The 17,941-nt window shown below is 44.3% G+C and overlaps 2 protein-coding genes across 3 annotated transcripts in view; one reads left to right on the top strand and one right to left on the bottom strand.

Moving 5' to 3' along the window:
* The window catches only part of TBC1D8 (TBC1 domain family member 8), a 50,636-nt gene extending 39,053 nt beyond the window's left edge, over positions 1-11,583 (top strand). For both annotated transcript variants that reach the window (XM_076359602.1, XM_076359593.1), the window contains exons 12-20: positions 3,418-3,703; positions 4,213-4,342; positions 4,638-4,736; positions 5,308-5,376; positions 6,732-6,972; positions 8,243-8,308; positions 8,907-8,996; positions 9,140-9,240; positions 10,608-11,583. In XM_076359602.1, coding sequence (XP_076215717.1) covers positions 3,418-3,703; positions 4,213-4,342; positions 4,638-4,736; positions 5,308-5,376; positions 6,732-6,972; positions 8,243-8,308; positions 8,907-8,996; positions 9,140-9,240; positions 10,608-11,066 — 1,541 coding nt within the window. In that variant the 3' untranslated portion in view covers positions 11,067-11,583. The remainder of the gene's footprint in view (positions 1-3,417; positions 3,704-4,212; positions 4,343-4,637; positions 4,737-5,307; positions 5,377-6,731; positions 6,973-8,242; positions 8,309-8,906; positions 8,997-9,139; positions 9,241-10,607) is intronic.
* Positions 11,584-12,151: 568 nt separating this feature from the next.
* Positions 12,152-17,654, bottom strand: RPL31 (ribosomal protein L31). Its single transcript, XM_076359655.1, has 5 exons — positions 17,570-17,654; positions 16,746-16,862; positions 15,005-15,130; positions 12,760-12,872; positions 12,152-12,223 (listed from the first exon to the last, which is right to left on the bottom strand). Exons 2-5 carry the CDS (start codon positions 16,850-16,852, stop codon positions 12,192-12,194), a joined length of 378 nt encoding a protein of 125 aa, XP_076215770.1. The 5' UTR covers positions 16,853-16,862; positions 17,570-17,654; the 3' UTR covers positions 12,152-12,191.
* Between the last annotated feature and the right edge of the window lie 287 nt (positions 17,655-17,941).

Genomic DNA, 17,941 nt, shown 5'->3' with positions numbered 1-17,941 from the left:
GAAATGGTATGGGCACTCGTGTACTGCCTGGGGAGCAGGAGATTTCCAATCTTTTGCTTGGAGGATGGGATTGTCATACCTCCCTCCTGACACTGTGCCGCTGCAGTTACTGTCTTGTCACTGAACTGGCAGGTAAGGTAAGTTAAGGCAGAGTTATTCCAAAGTTAGCTGGATGCTTAGGATGTTTTGTGGTGCTTTGAATGCCATTGGTATTTTCAACTAGTGGATTGGGCACTGTAACTGTCCCACTTGTCAGAACTTTGGTTCTTGTCTCCAAACGTGACTTTAAACTGCCATCTCAGTGACTCACTCCCATGTTTGCCTGTCTCCTTCCTTGATTAAAAAATAAACACAGCTTTATCTGTCCATGTGCATTTCTAGATATCATCAGCCTCGGGCCTGCCTTGAGTTACTGATAATTTTGGTGCTTGCTGGGTTATTGCCCGTAAGTAGCATTCTTCACACCCAAATGAACTTGAGTGGTCCCGTGTGGCTGGCCATATTGCTGCCCTGAGTTGTACATAATTTTGGGTTTCTATCTTGCCTGTCACTCACCATGGCTACAGCCTACATTGTTTGAGTGCTGATGGTCTTGGTTGTCCTGTCTCTCTGTTTTCCTGTCCTCTGTACCCAAAGGAAAGGGCGAGTTAGTACCATGACTATAGAAGAGGTACTGCTATGGCTCACTGCAGTGCGAAGAGCCAGGGGCTTCAGCTCAGAAGTTCCCCTGCTCCCCCAGTTGAATGGCAGCAATGTAGTTTTGCAGCATGGTTGCTTCACTGAGCAGTTACTTCCGCATGTTGATTTACCCTAGACCTTAGCGTGGCCAAATCGGTGCTACTGATCTTCTCCACCCTGCCCCTCCTCTGGTTCCTGTTGCTTGAGTTAGTGTTCTTGGCTTCGCATTCCAGTTGACCTTCTCTTTTGATTTGCAACCAGCTCTTGTCTAAACTTTGTATTGTTTCTTCCTGCATAACACTTCCAAGACCCAACTTTTTCTCTTTGTCCACACTGCCAGCACTGTTGTCCAGATTTTGATCTCTCTGTAGCTTTGGTGATCTCTGACCTTGGTACCCGTCACTGTGCTTTTCCTCTTCAGCGTCAGCCAGTAATCTCTATAGTCAAAACAGCTACTGAATTAACGACGTTGGGTATTCCAGGCCTTCTTAGCTCCATTTTCTCTTGGGCCTTTTTTTAATGACATTTAGAATATTTTTAAAATTTGTTTCTTTTTAATTTTTGCTTTCAAAACTTAGGCAATTCAGTCCTACTCAACTTTTTTACTTTTATCACATGATCATGTCCCTCCTTCAGCCTTGCCAGCTATGACCGCTCTGTCTTTTAACAAGCCTTTTCATCATTTCACTGCTTGCAAATGGGAAAAGCCTGCAGGCAGGGCTGGCACCCATTATCTTCTCCTTCAGGAATTCCCTCCGTCCTTCTCCCTTCTGCAACGCGTAGAGGAAATTATAAGCAGATAGCTGCAAGATAGAAACAAGTTGTACTTGGGTCAAGAGTGGTGGCAAGGATCATGCACATCCTATTCTCATGTTACCATGACTTTTCCATCCTCTGCATAAACCAGCAGGCCATCTTACCCCACTTTATCTGTTAGACTGTCATCATCTTGCTATTATAATTCTTGAAACACTGGAAACCTCATTTCATTTCTCTGATTTGCCTTTCCAGTCTTGGAGATGTCATTTAATTTGCATCTTGGGTCATCATTTTTTCAGTGGATACCCTGGTATTTTCCTATCTCATCATGGTTTCATGCTATAATAAATTAGAGATTCATTTGCTGAGATTTCATGGTTTCTGGGAGCCTAATGAGAAGGTGGGCATAAAAGTAACTTTGAATACACCTGCTTGACTTTCGTCTACAGTGTCAACACTTCATTATAATAAGATCTGTGAAAGAGCTGGGTGGCATTGCACATCCCTTTTAAACCTCCGCTTTTGCCAGTGCTGCCTCTGAGTCTGGAATGATCTTTTTATATATGTCTGCCTATCTGTCTCTGGCTTCCTTCAAATACCCCTAAAACCGGCTCTATTTTCTGGGTCTATGTTAACTATGGCTATTAAATTGTTCATATTAAGCTTGTTAAAAAAACAAACAAAAACTGCCCTCTGTTGAGTAACCCCAGCCCGTTTTCTCCTCTGTTTTCTTTACCCTTCTTATTTATGACCATCTGATGTGAGAAGGCTTTCTCTTCAAAGCAAAGCACCACACTTGATGTGTTTCTCAAAAGCTCTTTGCATGTCCCTGGGCACTTATTTTTGATTTGTGGTGCTGTAATGTTTGTTCAGCCACCAGTAGAAGCTCTTTGTGGCTTGATGTGAAAAGTTCTAAGACGGAGAACTGTCATATCTGGGGTGGGGTTTTCTTATGATTTGGATGCAATGCCAGAAGATGCTGGCTCTCTGCCACAAATTGTCCGGGTTATATTCTGCTTTTGGACAACAGAAGTTTTGAGTGCTAAGGGGATACGTGTCTCAGGAATTTCATAGCAATTAAAGTTGTCTCCTAATACTAGCAGAATATGGACTATGAGAAAGAGCGACTACACAAAATAACTTGAAAGGAAAGATAAAATAATGGAAAACTAACTGCATTTTGTATTCAGGAACATTTTTAACTTCCAGCATCTTCGGTTAAAGCTCCTGATGTGACAGATCTGGTTTGTAGACACAGGCCACTTCAGTGGTATGAAACTATATTGATTCTACAGTAGCTGCTGACAAAGCAGGACTGATAGCTGAAACAGAGCCCAAATCTGCTGCTTTTGGAAAGACTGGTTGGGACAGTTAGGAAAGCTTTTATCTGGGCATTGCAGAAATCTTTTGTTCTTAAAATATATATATATATATGCATGTAAGTATATATTTATATTTGTGCATATATTTATGTGTAAATATTTTTCTTCCTGCTTAGTGTGTGTAGCCATATCTGGATTTCCATCTTGTATTTTCTCACTTAGAACGAAAGCTCTAGTGCCTGCTTGCTTGAGTACATACACTAGAGAGAAACGTGTACTGTCTTATTTTCATTGCATAGATCCCAAGTCGAACAGTAAAATGCTTTAAGACTGCTTTCGCTAGCACTTAATTATTATATGTGCTCTTTTAGCCAAAACCAACAGCTGCTGCTATTATTGTTTCATTGTACCCTAAAGGCCCTTAGCAGAATCAACACGGTCTTTTTGCAGAAAGTTGTACAGTAAGAATTACGGACATGAGGGTTGGGGCTGAGATCACAGCAGGAAGATAATGGGATTTTTCATTATAGGTGTGTGCATATCTTGTCAGTTTAAATTTTAAGAAAGTCTTGCAGTTGATAGTTGACAGCGATCCTTAGCTTTAAAGAATACTTTTTCCTGTGTCAGTCCTGGCTAATGCTGTTTCTTTGACTTGCAGGTGCTCAGGTAGACCAGTCGGTGTTCGAAGAGCTTATAAAAGAGCAACTTCCAGAGCTGGCTGAACATATGAAGGATCTGACAACCTTAGCTTCCATCTCTCTTTCGTGGTTCCTTACCCTTTTCCTTAGCATCATGCCCCTGGAAAGTGCTGTGAATGTTGTGGACTGCTTCTTCTACGACGGGATCAAAGCCATTTTCCAGCTGGGCTTGGCCATACTGGAAGCCAACGCCGTGGATCTGTGCAACAGCAAGGACGATGGGCAGGCCCTGATGATCCTGAGCAGGTATGGCCACGCAGGAGTGCTCCTTCCATCGCGGACCATTCTGCCGTAAAACAAAGGCATTTGGGTGCTGTTGTGATATCGACAGCGCTCTAGGCACCGGCGGGACCCTCCGTGTTACCTTGCTGCTGCTGCTTTCGCAATGTCTGCCTTAAACAATGGTCTTTGTACGTCAGACGAGTAGATGTCCTGTGAAATTTCCTGGCAGCGCTGAGACATGCATCGACTGCGTCAATATGCAGTATTTACTGCTCCTCTTCGTGCTTTCCCTAGAGTGACAGGCTTCCTGCTCCAGACTTCAAGGAGACAGAAGTTTTCTTCCTTGGGCAGCATTTAGTCATTTGGCTGGCTTGCCGTTCCTCAGATGAATAATCATGAAGGCATTTTTAAAAAGCCTAGCAGCCCGAAAATCAATTTATTTCTAAGTCTGAGCCATAAGACTCGTTTGCTTATTCATACTGAGAAAAGCACAGTGCAGAGTAATCTGTGTTGGTTATATTTCTTCCCTTCAGGTTTTTGGAGCATGTCAAAAACGAGGAAAGCCCTCTGCCGCCTATTGGTAATCACCATGCGTTCTTCAGCGACGACCAGGAAGCCTCTCCAGTGACCGAAATTGCTAACCTGATTCATGACTCCTATGAGGTAAAATACTGCTCCGTGTCTACTGGTCAGTTAAGTTACAATTTTAAAAAAGAAAAAGGTTAAATTCAACATGGATGTTTTGGAAGTTAATACACATCTTTACAGATGCCTTGACTAAGTGCTCAAATGCACAACGCTGGGTGTAGTATAAATACTGACCAGTATAACCAGATAGAGTGGGTATGCTTTTTCTTCAAGGACTCACAACACTTTAAAAGTTGTATTTCCAGTAAATGAGAAATACAAATATCATAAAATACTATAAAAGTAATAAACTTATGTTCCTCCCTTGTAGAAATTTGGAGACCACTCTGTGGCACAGATAGAGCACATGCGCTACAAACACCGAATCCGTGTCCTGCAGAGCCACGAAGACACAACCAAGCAAAATGTGGTAAGTAGGGTATTGTTTCGACTGAGGTAGCTTAACATCTCCTCTCTGGAGGCAGCAGACGGCTTTTGTTTTTTAAAAGGCACCACCAGATCTTGAAAAAAAGAAAGAATCATTACTGACTCTGGAAAAAGCTGTTTCCTGGGATGGGGATGGGTTTGATTTTTCTTTTGCGGCCACGTGCGTTATTTTTATTTTCTAGGGTGGCTTAACGTTAAGAACAACTGTGGGACTGTCCAGCCCAGTGCCTTGTCTCTGACCGTGGCCCTAGGCAGATGCCCGGGGAAGAGTGTAAGAAGAGAGCAAGTGTGATGCGATGCTTCCCCGGCCTCCTGTGACCTGTAGCTTAGGGACTTCCCGTCTTTGTTTCTAATAGCCCTTGAGGGGTTTCTCTTTTCACGGATCTGTCCAACCGGTGAACCTAAAGAAGGGGGAAAAATTGCAGAGATTTTTCAATACTGTGGTTTTCAGCTGTACCGCATAAGTACAGTCCCTGTGGGGCTCGTGGGCCTGTCTGTGTCAGTGGTGACAGGAGAAAAGATCGTCACTAACATGTTTTTTCTTTCTTTTTAAGCTCCGAGTTGTCATCCCAGATGTTTCGATTCTTCCTGAAGATTTAGAGGAATTGTATGACTTGTTCAAGGTTGGTCTCCCTGAAAAGTAGGGGGTGCACCTATTTGAGGCTTCTGGGCGTAACTTCCAGCCATCGCTTTGCAGAGCCGCCTTGGACCTCGTGTCCTCTGCCTGGGCAGTACTATTTAGGTGGGATCTTGTCATTTTGTCCTTTCCATGGTTGCCCAGTTCTTAAAGAGGAATAGTAATGTACTGATCCTTCAAAGGAGAATTGCTTCAGAGTTTCCTTTCTAACTTGCCGCTTGGAAATGGTCCATGAGAAATTAGGTTCTGGTAATTTTTACATGCAGAATAAATTTAATAATATATAGCTCTGCTCACTGGGAGCTCTGCGGTACTTTTAGGTTCTGCTCTCTTACTGGTCTTTAAAGGCCATGTTTTGTTTTCCATGGGGGGAAAAATCCCCACAAACTTGTGTCCTTGCTATTTGTTCCCAGTTTTCTAATAGTTTAAATTTTTTTTTTCCCCACTAAAAGCAGTTTCTACTTCAGTTCCTGTCTGTCAAGCTGATGTTTGAAAGAACTGTTATGAAAGTTATTCGGAGACAGGGACATCTAAGCTTATACAACTATACTTCATTTCGAGGTCCAAGCATGTAATTATTGCCCTTAATGGACAATTCCTTTTGTGTATTGTTCATAGCCATAAATACTAGGGACTGAGAATATGACTGTGGTATGTTCTTAGTTCTATGTAGCTTTGTGGCTAAGAGCAGCTGCATCCTCCCTCCATTAGCGGTTGTAAGACGCTGTGGGGCTCTTCAGTGCTTCCCTCCTGCTCCTTGCTGCTCTGTTTTTGAGCTTTGACTGGCTTGCACTCCTCCCCTTTCCTCATTTTGTTTCTTGGTGGTGGTTCTTTTTTTCGTTAGCTCCCTTGCTCCCCCGGGACAGCTTGTTTTGTTAGGACTCTTTGTTTTGCATCAGCCTGTCCCTAAGGGAAGACTAATGGGTACGGTATCCAAATGGAAGAGGTCTGAGAGAGAATAAACGAGCAGGTCAAGCCTGTATAACATTTACCCTGAATTTTCTCCGACCCTCTGTCCCTTTGGATGGTTAGAGACGTCCCGGGCCAGATGTGGCTAATAGAGTTTCAGTAGCCTGGAGTGAATTTCTTCCAAAAATCTGCCCAGTCTCCCTTCAAATTTATTATTTATCCATTGGAAATCATGAGAGCACTTGGCTGCTCAAATTAAAGATTCATACTTTGCTTTTTCTCACAGGAGCGATCTTGGTATCGTTACAACAACTCACGCAAAGAGAATTTTGAGCATTTCCAGCATACTTTGATGTGAATGCCTTTTTCTGCCGGTTGCACTCTGATACCGCACACTGCAATCCCCCCTTTCCCGTCTCTGGTTTCTCCTAGAGGGAACATTTAATAAGGTGTTACTGGGAAATGACGAGTCCGGTCGTCGAGCGACACGACCCCAGCAGACCGTACGCTGAGCAGTACCGCATCGATGCCCAGCAGTTCGCTAACCTGTACAGGCTGGTCTCGCCCTGGACCTGCGGGGAGCACACCGACATCCTCGCCCAGAGGACCTTCCGGCTCCTGGATGAGAACATGGACCGGCTGGTTGAATTCAAGGGGCTCGCCAGCTGCTTAGGTATCGGCTCCCCTAAGGGGCGGAGGGTGGGCAGAGTGGGGGGCGGCACGTGGGTGAGACACGGATGTTAAAGGGCCGTGCAACTGGCAGGGGAGGATGCGGGCAGATGGATTTCTTGGGCTTGCGATTAGCCTAACCAGTGACCTTTACTAATCTTTTTGTGTTCAAATCATCTGAAGTTGATTAGATTTAAAAGACAGCCTAAGGACATGATTGAATATTGTATTAAAATATTTGATTTCTCAGACAAGAGTAATTTTGTTGAAAATATTTTATGAATTAAAATTATACTTGGGTCTGCGTGGAAGGCTAGGGAATCCTCTCTACTGGATTGTTGCTCTCAGTGTACCTTTGAAATCTCAGTATACCTCTTTGTAACTGCTTCTTGAAGACCCAACCTTACACAACCGACTGCTGCTTGCCTTATATGTTGACAATTAGCAGAACAAAAAAAATCTGGCCAGCAGGGACTGAGCTGTGCTAGGGTTGGTCTTGAGGCCACCAGCTGTTCTCATGAGACGAGGCTGCCTGTCCCAAAATCTGGCTGAAGAAGAAGGTGCCACATCTCAACTGTTGCCTGACCCCACGTGAAACAAGTGAATCGACATTCAGAGCTTCAGTAAAAAGCAGTAAATCCCTATTCTCGCCACTTAAGCTTTCTAGAATTTTTTTATGTGAACCAAGCCAACCTGTATTATATTGTTATATGATTTTGCTTCTTAGAGGGTACAACTTTAAAAATTAAAAAGTTCTTCACAGTATTTCAGTGCATTTGAAAGTTTAGAATCTCATTTCTACTGGTCATTGAAAATATGAATTATATTACATGTGAAGTAGTTACCTCTTTTGGGCTTATGCTGCGGAACAGCAGTAAGGGCTGAAGGGGAGAAATATTAAGAACATGATGGCCCCAAAGGGAGTTTTCTGTCTCTCCCCTTTCAGAGTCCTGCTAATCTGTGGCAGCAAACAGCCTTTGCTAGATTCCCTGCCATTCTCCTCGATGTTTTTACATGATGCTGAAGCTCCGTAGGGTTAGGTACTCCCAGTCTATTTTACAAGAACAAAGACCAAACCAGATGGCTCTCGCCTGCTGTTCCTCATTGACAGGCACAACTTAAAATATTTCAGTGTAATATACTGGCCATATGTTTTCATGTATTGTCCATGCAAACAATTATCTTTTGTGCACAGAGATGCCCGATTTATTTTAAACTGTGGAAGTAAATGCTCTGGTCCGCTTCCTTCTTGTTCTTTTTTTTTTTTCTTGCAGATGTTATGTATAATGGAGAAATGAATGAAAAGATAAAGTTACTGTATAAGCTGCATATCCCTCCTGGTAAGAAATTTGAAAGGGCGTGAATACCTCAGTTTGCCTCGAAACTCTTGCTTAAAGCTTTTGGGAAATGCTTAATGAAGAACCCTATCTTGCTTCCTTCAGCTGGGAGAACATAGGATTTGCATTTGTAGTTATGCTCACCGGATTTTAAAGTTTACTCCAGTCAAAACCTTTTTGGGTGAAATTTATAGATAGACACTGTCAAGGCTCACATCTGCTGCGTTCAGAGATCTTTTGCAGCCAATTACCTGGTTACTTCTAGACAGTTACTGAACTGGAATAACATTTCTGGATGGCTAGCACTCCATGTATATCGCATCTTGATCCAGTTCTGATTAGGTGACAAAATTCTGTGGTAGTTTCTCTGTGCAAGGCTTTTAATTAAATGTGCCATTCTTGGCAAACTTCCAACTCTCACTGCAGCACCAGTCTTACTTACACTAACATAATTTTACAGTATGATTTAATGAAGTACTGTTTAAAAACACCTTTGCCCAATTATTTTGCTTTCTTCAAATATGTAAATTTTAAAAGCATAAATAACCATTATGCAGCATTGGAAGCATTAATCATTAACTTTTTCACTTTTTTTGGCTAGCTCTCACAGAAAATGAACGAGACAGCCAGTCACCATTAAAGAATCCTCTGCTGTCAACTTCAAGACCACTAGTCATTGGAAAAGCAAACGGTATGTCCGAAATGGTTCTCTAATGCGCGTGCATAGGAGATAACCAACTCCATTATCTCCACTCGCTGGGTTTTATTTTGAAATGTCAGTTTACTCCAGCGACTTGAGAACTAATTCTCCTTTCTGTGTCTGCTCCAAAAAAGGTGATGCAGTAGATTACCAAAAGCAGTTGAAGCAGATGCTGAAGGATCTAGCCAAAGAAAAGGATACTAAAACTGAAAAAGAATTGCCAAAAATGAGCCAGGTATGTATACTAGGGGCTATGGTCTGTTTTTAAAGAAGTGGAGAGTACTTGAAAATGAAATGACTAAATACAACGGTTATACTCTCTCAGAAAAGTTAAACTTAAGCCTGAGCTTAGATTCAGTCCTTTACATATCAAGGATCGGGCTACTCTGATCTAGAGAGCATGCATCATGTTTAAAAACTCTCAGCCACCTTTCTAGCAGCTCCCTCGCCTCAGACTGCCTGGTGAATAGAAAGAATTTCAGACTTACCCTCACCTGCAGCTTAACAGGCTAGAAAACACACTCATTCAGGCTGGAAAAAGCCCTCCTGCCAAGCCCAGAGAATTCCTGAGAATGCATATTGCTGTTCTGTCTTCCCTGACCTCCTCTCCACCAAACCAGTAACTTCTTTCTTAGTCCATCACCACAACTGGGACTTGCCCCGTCATAGCCAAACGCTGACTAGAACTGTATCAAGTAAGACAGCTGAAGGCTCTCATCATCTTACCATCTCCTCCCTAATGCCAGCAGAGCTTTGTGTATGTTGTTGGCACGAGGAAATCTACTGGAAGGAAAAGGGTCCCGTAATTAGTAGAACAAATGTACGGACATGCAAAGAAAGTTGGGACTACACCCAGAATCCCTTCTGTGCTGGCGCTGCTAAATGTTTTAAACTGTTGTTTAAAAGTTTTAAATTGTTGTCGTGTATACCTAACCTTTCAGCTCAGCAGGGCCACATAATCTCTCATAAAGGCATCACTTGGACCTTCCGAGGTCCCTTCCACCCTGAATTATCCATCCTATGACTGTATGAAACTCGAGGGCTCACAAATTTCATAATAGGGTATGGAAACGTCCTCTCATAGCCTGATAATCATCTGTGATGGGTGAGCGAGGGAAGGAAGGAGGGAAGGGGGTTGGGCAGGGAAGATGCCTGCCTTTTATTATTAGAAGAAAAAGAGCTGGGGAAAGATGGAGAGAAACGGCTGAAGAGAAGTTGCTTGCACACCTGTGGAGTGGCTACTTTGGTTGCAATTCGTTCTGTGTAACAGCTACCAGTTTTCCACCAGTAACGGATTGTCCCCCTCGCGTTGTATCTCACTTGCCCTTTGGTCATCTGGGAGGTCCTGGTCTCCCTCATCATGGCAGCAAAACACTTTTCTGCTCTGTTCCCTTTTTGACTTGCAGCACCAAGGTCTCCTAGCATCACTGGGGGTTGAAATCCCTTTGCTAACATTTTTTACAATGCAGGCAGAAGTTATAAACGATCAAGTCTGCACACAGCATTCTGCCTTCCTTTGCAGTCCTGTGCCTTCGCCTGACTCCTACAGTTTCCGTAGCATGGCTGTCCAGTCGTTTGATTTTGGTTTTTCATCCTTTACAGAGGGAATTCATTCAGTTCTGCAAAACCTTGTATAGCATGTTTCATGAAGATCCAGAGGAGAATGATTTGTATCAAGCCATTGCCACTGTGACCACACTGTTACTCCAGATTGGAGAAGTAGGACAAAGAAGCATCAGCCTGGGGAGCGGATCGGATGAGTTCACCGAGGACTTGCAGCCTGAGGCCTCAGCTTCAGACCAGGATGCTGTTTTTACCGACACTGTGAAGACCCCTCACAAAGACTCTCAACCTTCACCTGTGACTGAGGGGGACTGGACTGTCTCTTTTGAACATATTTTAGCGTCCCTCTTGACTGAACAGTCATTAGTTAACTTCTTTGAAAAACCCTTAGAACTGAGGCCAAAACTTGAGAATGCAAAGCTAAATCAATATAGTCTCAAAACAAATGGAATGAGCTGCCAGTCACGGGGTGAACATACAAAACTAAACACACAGTAGCAGCACATCTGTCAAAAATGAAATGCACTGACATTATGCCAAAGCACATACTGTAAAAGGCTTTCAGTTAGCAGTGGACTTTTGATAAAAAATGTTGGTCTGTGGTTTTCAGTTTAAGAGCTTTAAAAGCTAAAGGGTGTGCAAGTTTGTTTTGTGCCATTGATTTATTAATTATGTTCTTGTTTTGAATGTAAAAGGAAACATCTGTCTACAGCATGAAGACACCGAAGCCCTCTTCCGCACAGGGAGAGCAGAGGCTGGCTCCAGTTGTCTTTTTTTTTTTTTTTTTTTTTAAACAGGGGAAAACACTTCTCAGCTACTGTCCGCAGTTTGTTTGGGTTGCCTTTTTTGCACTAATACTGAAAACTGTTTCAATGCTGGTAATTGAAACTATTTTAATATATTTGATTGTATTCCAATTTGTATGTCTTGCTGAAATGTTAAGTGTACATGGACTGTGCTTCTGATGTTGGTCTGTGAAAACATGCACTTTTCAATAAACCCTTTTTGTACTAGACTTGCATTGACGGTATTTATCGATTTATGCAAGGTAAGCGCCTTTAGTCCCTACTTCATTGAACAAATTCCCTGAGGTGTAGCGTGCTCACAGTTAATTCACTGGTCAGAACCCCACGTTTCAGTGTAGTGCACAGACTTGCTTGGGAGAAGCCTACTGATTCCGCCTAGGAGACCAGCGGGGGACCAAATACAGGGAGTTTACTTTATCCACAAGAGATTACACACATGAAAGTATTGATATAACAGTTTTGGGAGTTGTTTTTTTTTTGGGGGGGGGGGGTATTTTGTTTTTTAAAACAAACTTGGCCTTAACTTGAAAATGCCTGTGCAGTGGCTCCTTATTCCCACAGGAACAAAACAAGAACACTAGGACTTTGCCACCCACATAGGAACATTCCCATCTCCTCTCACATCCAACAGAAGTCTACAGTATCTTTAATTAAGAAAATTACACCATTATGTACAAGCCCAAAGAAAGCAAGATACTTTGTTTGTCACCTGTTCAACTCAATGCTTCATGGATGACAGCTTGAAGAGACTGGACAAAAAAAAAACCAACTTAGGAGTAAACTTTCTTTTTATCCTTTTATTGTAATGAAAATCAGTTTAATTTTCATCCACATTGACTGTCTGTAGACCTGCAAAACAAGAAATTGTATCACCACCTATTACTAGGACAATTCCCTCTATGTATATGCAATATATGTATATTCACAAGAAAGCGCACCTATAGTTTCAAAGCTAGTTTGCTGATCTACTTCTGGAAGAGCAAACTACGTAGGCAAGTATTTCACCAAATGTTAAGACAAAAACTTTCATGTTAAATCAATTCTGCAAATAAGACTTCTCAGGTGACAAGCAGAAAAGGCTCAACCTGCTTTAGCTTTTGACACCAGAGGATGTACTTCATATAGGAAAACACAATCTTTAAACTACCCTGTTTTTTATTCTCTCAAAATTTACAGGATTATTTCACTAATTCCATATTCACTTTTTAACGCTGATCAGGCAAGCTACCAGCCCTGTTCTCTACAGCAGAGCTAGTTTAAGCCAGCGGTTCGACCCCCTCAGCATGCTTTTCATCTGAATTTTGCATTGCAGGAGGAGCCGTCCCACTTTGCTACTTGTTCAGAAGAACATGGCACGGAGGAAGAGAGGCGGCATGCAACCTTACCTTTGAATGTTGTGACTGGTACGTAGGTAACCAGCGTGTATAGCTTGTTTGGTGAATCTTCATCCTCATTGCGCTTTCGGGACAAACGCACGCGGATACGGTAAGGAACATTCCTAAAACGAAGATGACAGATTAATTTTCAATAAAATATGTACTGAAACTTGTTAATTCATAGAAAAGAAAAGTTCTCTGCTCCCTGGTTACTACCCGCCCCCCCCCCCAAATTCTTTGGCTATTTGTGCAAAGACACGATGAGTCAATTCTGTTTCTATCTCAGCATCATAACCAGAGCGAAATCCTGTACCTTAGAGATTGTACTGTTTGCCTTAGAGGAGCTTTTTTTTTTTTGTTAAAGCGAGCAGGTAAGATTTAACTGAGTCTTGAATAAGATGAATCCATAATCCAGTGGGAGCATAAAGTCAGAAGTGCATCATCAGTCCACTACTGATCCAGGAAATACACTATGAAGATGATCATGAAGCACAGCGCGAAGATGACCAGCAAAGCAGCTGTTACTAACAAGCATTTCTTACTCAAATAGAAAACAGTGAAGGGGAAACCCCCCCCCAACAATCTGTTCTGAAAGCCTGAGGCCCCTGTCAGGAGTCAGAGTACTGCCCAATCTGTATGCCAGAAGTCGGGTGGAAATTCTAGTAAGCATTAGACCTGAACCAAGACTTTGTTTATGGGCATACAACTGATCAACATTTCTTCCTCACAAAGCCCACGGAACCACAACTAAATTGCTCAGATAATTTTGTTCTTAATAGGCAAGTCGCAGCTCAGTGTCCTCCCCTAATAGTGCCCAAAATATGCTGCTGAGGGAAGGCACAAAATTATTTGTCTGCACCATTTTTAAAGTAACCTCCCACCTCAAATGAACTCAGGATTTTGGGAAACTCCTGTTTGGAGTACTTTGTCCCACAGAATATGAGAAGGAACTTCCTCCTTGCTGTACATCCTCAGAGCATACTTACTAAATCAGGTGGATGCAGTAATTAAGACACGGGAACTCGCTTCGATTTACTTCCTTCTTGAAACAAGTCAAAAGCATTTTTTACTACTTAGATCATCGACTATCACACTAGCCGAGACAGTGATTTTAGCCTCTCCTAATCCTTCCAGAGGAAGATGTTTTACTTTGCATACATTAGCTATTCTAACGAGTGAAAACTGCAGTTAAACTCACGCTGGAAAGACGGATGTGATGACTCCGTGCTCCACAGAACGCACTTCTACCAGTTAATAGAAGGAAGTCTTGGTTAGCCTCACTACTGAGCTCCGAAGTTCCGCTGTCACCTGGCTCAACTGCTACTTCTTCATCGTATATGAACTGGAACAGCTCAACAGGCAGGAGAGAGAACCCCTGCCCAGAAGACCCAGTAACTTAGTCCCATCTTCCCACTCTGTTTTTGAAGAAGGGTTGGCCTAAGCATTTGCCTAAGCAACTCCAGGTAAAGGATTGTAAATATGTCATAGGCTAGACTCAGGAATCTAATTCCTAGAAGACATGGTTTAAAGCAAGGGTTCACGCATATCCAGTGTATCACTCACAGTATTAATCCCTACCAGTTAACCTTTTATTATGGTTTAAGAGGTCCCACTCCTCACAGGAGTCCCTTTGGACCATCTTCATGCATGTCGAACGCCAAATCAGCTGCCTCTGTAGCAGCGATTTAACAGAAGCTGTGATTTTTTTGGCCCCCAAACTACTTGTACTTTCAAGACAAGATTAACGGCCCTATTTAAAACACACCTCGTTATTTCTTTGTGTAGCACGCTGAACTGATAAATGCTTCGAAACTTAATCCTGTTCAGACACATTACACAAATCCCAGGTACTTAGCCTGGGACTGTAGGTAGCACTAAAAAGCCTTGTTTCTAAAAACTGTCTGCTACAACAGGCATTGGGGTACTACAGCATTACAATACCCCGATCCTTCCCCCGCCCCAAACCTGCATTCCTTCTTTCCTTTGCTTTATTCTTATTAGAGGTAGAATGAAGTTCTTTCAATCCCAGAGTTTACCGAAGCTTTGCTACAAGTACAGTGAGGGAGCTGACCAGAACATAGAGGTGACAGAGAGATTAGCTTGGCATGCACACTGTAAGAAAGGAAGCATTTGCAAAGAAAATGCAAATACTGCAAGAAGGATACAAATTTTTCTACCCCTCCAAGTCCTGTGCCTCCATATACACAGTTAAAACGTTCTTCCTCACCCAATAAGGAAAGTTGCAGAAACCTACCTTATTCCTTTAGCCCAGACTGCTTTGTTCAATCTGGTGTCAATGCGAACGTCAGGAGTACCCATTTCCTTCATCGCAAATTTACGGATTTCCTTGAGAGCACGCGGTGCTCGTTTCTTGAAGCCCCTAGGACAAACACAAGAGCAATTTCTTTAACTTCAGGAAACTGTCAGCATTGGACACTTGTTGCAGCACTCAAACGCTGATGTTCTCCAAACATACAATCGAAAGAATTGTGTTCAACAGCAGTTCAATAGCCGCATCGTAGCATGACCAGACCTTTACTCTGGTAGGTAGCTGCTAACCAGAAACCACATATAGTTATGTCAAATAATTTCAGTAAAATTTTGCAGCTGCAGGACCTCCTGGATCTTAAGTCTTATTTATAACATGTCAACATGAAAACTTCTTGCAGTATTACTGAAGAGATCGGAGCCTTCACAGATACTCTAAATGGAAGGTCTGTTAAAAAAGCAGTGCCGCAATGGTAATACAAACTTGACAGAACTGTTCAGTACTGAAATAATCAGCAGAACAACAAAACTGATGGTATTCTGAGTAACAGCTTCTGCTAAAGGGTGTTTGATGGTTACTTTCTTCACGTCATCACAACTGGACCGCCATCAGAACTGTTTTTTTACAAGTATAGCTTGTCTCATGCCTATTATGGACAGATTCTGCATGACTGGGCATTTACACTGAACGTTACAGCTGCGCTGCGAGAGCTTTGCTATAGATATTGCACCCACACTGTGACATGCGGCTGTAGTGTCAGTAGGGTCTAAGGTCCCACAGTGGGTTGTATTTAGTATTCTTTGTACGCTACTGTTGATATTTAGTGCTAGAAATCACGGGGGGGTGAGTGATTAAAAGCGAGACAAGCATTAAACAAAAAGTATTTCCCCCCTAGCTCTTCATGCCTAAAGAGAAAAGAGGGTAACACCAAAAGAAAAGGGGGATAGCAGGATCGTCGTCATTAAGAATAGACTGAAGCGCCACAAACAACCAACAGGCAAGGCCAGAACATCTTACTGCCACTTAAAGGTACCACTGCCTCCCATCCTCAGCCACAGTTTTGTCATAGTCCGCTGTCTCGTTTCTCTCCTATTCTACGTTAACTTCAGCAATTTCACCAATTGTTTTGAGTCGGATATAGGGTTTTTTCGGCATGACTGCAGCCGTACAGATACAGAGAGAATCGAAGGGAGATGCAGTTTCTCAACAAGTCCTCTCAAGCACTTTACTACTACACCGTTGTACGAGGTTCAACGTTTTGTCAGGTAAAAAGTTACTCTCATCTACACACAACTAATACTGTTTAACCCAAATCATACCCCAATTTACACCTCGCACAATTTAGTGATAAGCACGGAACCAATCATTTGATTACAACAATATTTAATTTCTAAAACCTACTGTAGCGGGCAAAATTTTAAACTTCGCTTGGGAAAGAATGACGACCTGTGCACAGAGGTGAACAGCTCTAACTTCAAATTACGTCCAGGAACACTCACAAAAAAAATAAACAAGCTTGTTCCTGAAAGCCCCCTGCAGATATAGGTCTGCACAGGTACAGAGCTGCTTCCTCGGGACGCAACTGTAGCACAAGGGACTGAAACATCACGCATCAGCATCGGTGCCGGTAAGGACTGTCGTCCTCCGCAGTTCAAAACCTACCGAACCCACTTCCAAATGCCACTTTACATAAGGCCAAGTTCACCCATAAAACCCAAGAACTTACACGCCATGGATCCGCTTGTGAATGTTGATGGTATATTCCCTAGTTACCACCTCATTGATAGCAGAGCGTCCCTTCTTCTTCTCGCCACCCTTCTTTGCAGGAGCCATTTGAGCAACGCTGAAAAGCATCCGTGCACGCGTCAAACCCAGACCCAACTTCCCTCAAACTTCTCCCCTGTCACCTTCCCTCCTCCCACCCTCCCCAGCTCCTTACAAGCCACACAACTCCCAATTCAGAAACTTAAATTCATCCCCAGGGTCGCACCAGTTGCAGGTTTTAAGCAGCAACTTTTCAGCATCACGAATGCTTTACTCCCATCTCCCTGACAGGAGCGTGAAACACATCTGAGACTCTTCGGCCACTTCCCAAGACGACCGGGCTCCTGCCCAGCCCCAAGCACCCTCAAAACCACCCCGTCCTGCTTCTGTACGTCCAAGCCCCTTCCTCCTTCAAGGCGACCCAGGAGGGCTGCTCGGCCCGTCTCGGAAAGCAGATGACGGTGCCAGAGAGGCTCCTTCCAGGGACTGACGGCGGCCTACGGCTTCCTCCTCCCCCGCCAAGGCCCAGCACGGGCCGTAACCCCGCCACAAGCGCCCCGCAGGCCTCCCCGGGCCTGCGCCCTGCCCGGCTCAGCGCAGGCCCGAGGGAGCAGGGATGATGGGCCCCAGCCCCGCCGAACGCGGACCCGCCGAGAGGAACCACCCGGTGCCCCCCGCGCCGGGCCGCCCCCCGCGCCGAGCCAGGCCGAGGACCCCCCCCCACCGCGGGGTCTGCCAGGCGGATGGAGGCGGATTCGGCAGCCCGCCCCCCGGTCGGCCACTCACCCTGCCCGGGCACAGGCCGGAAAGGAGCGCGCAAGGCACCGCGGGAGCTAGGAGCCCTTCCGGGATGCAGGTGGGGACCGACTGCGCCGGCGCCAACCGGAGGCGCGCGCCGGGGGGGGGGGGGAGGGACGGGCTCAGTCAGGCGGTGGCGCGCATGCGCGCCAGCAGCGGGCGAGGGGCGCGGGGTTGCGGCTTGGTGCGTCGCCCGCCTGCCGGTATCGGAGAGCGGCGAGGGGGGCAGGCCGGGCCCTGCGGCCGCTTGCCCCTGGGGGGGCTGCTGAGCCCGGAGGGAGCGGCCCCCGCCTCTTCCGCCCCGACCGCTGGTCGAGCTGCATTTGGCGTAGCCTCGAGCCGAAGGCCTGAGGCAGGGTT

Source organism: Aptenodytes patagonicus, chromosome 1 (assembly GCF_965638725.1).
Source record: "Aptenodytes patagonicus chromosome 1, bAptPat1.pri.cur, whole genome shotgun sequence".
In the NCBI taxonomy this organism is placed as follows: Eukaryota; Metazoa; Chordata; class Aves; order Sphenisciformes; family Spheniscidae; genus Aptenodytes; species Aptenodytes patagonicus.
Note: the sequence above shows the minus strand (reverse complement) of the source record. Positions and strands in the feature narration are given on the sequence as shown.

Coding starts and splice junctions, on each gene's coding strand:
- RPL31 (XM_076359655.1), bottom strand. CDS start 16,852: ATGGCTCCTGCAAAGAAGGGTGGCGAGAAGAAGAAGGGACGCTCTGCT. Junction 12,873..15,004: donor GTCTGGGCTAAAGGAATAAG/GTAGGTTTCTGC, acceptor TCTTCGTTTTAG/GAATGTTCCTTACCGTATCC. Junction 12,224..12,759: donor ACCAGTCACAACATTCAAAG/GTAAGGTTGCAT, acceptor CTTGTTTTGCAG/GTCTACAGACAGTCAATGTG.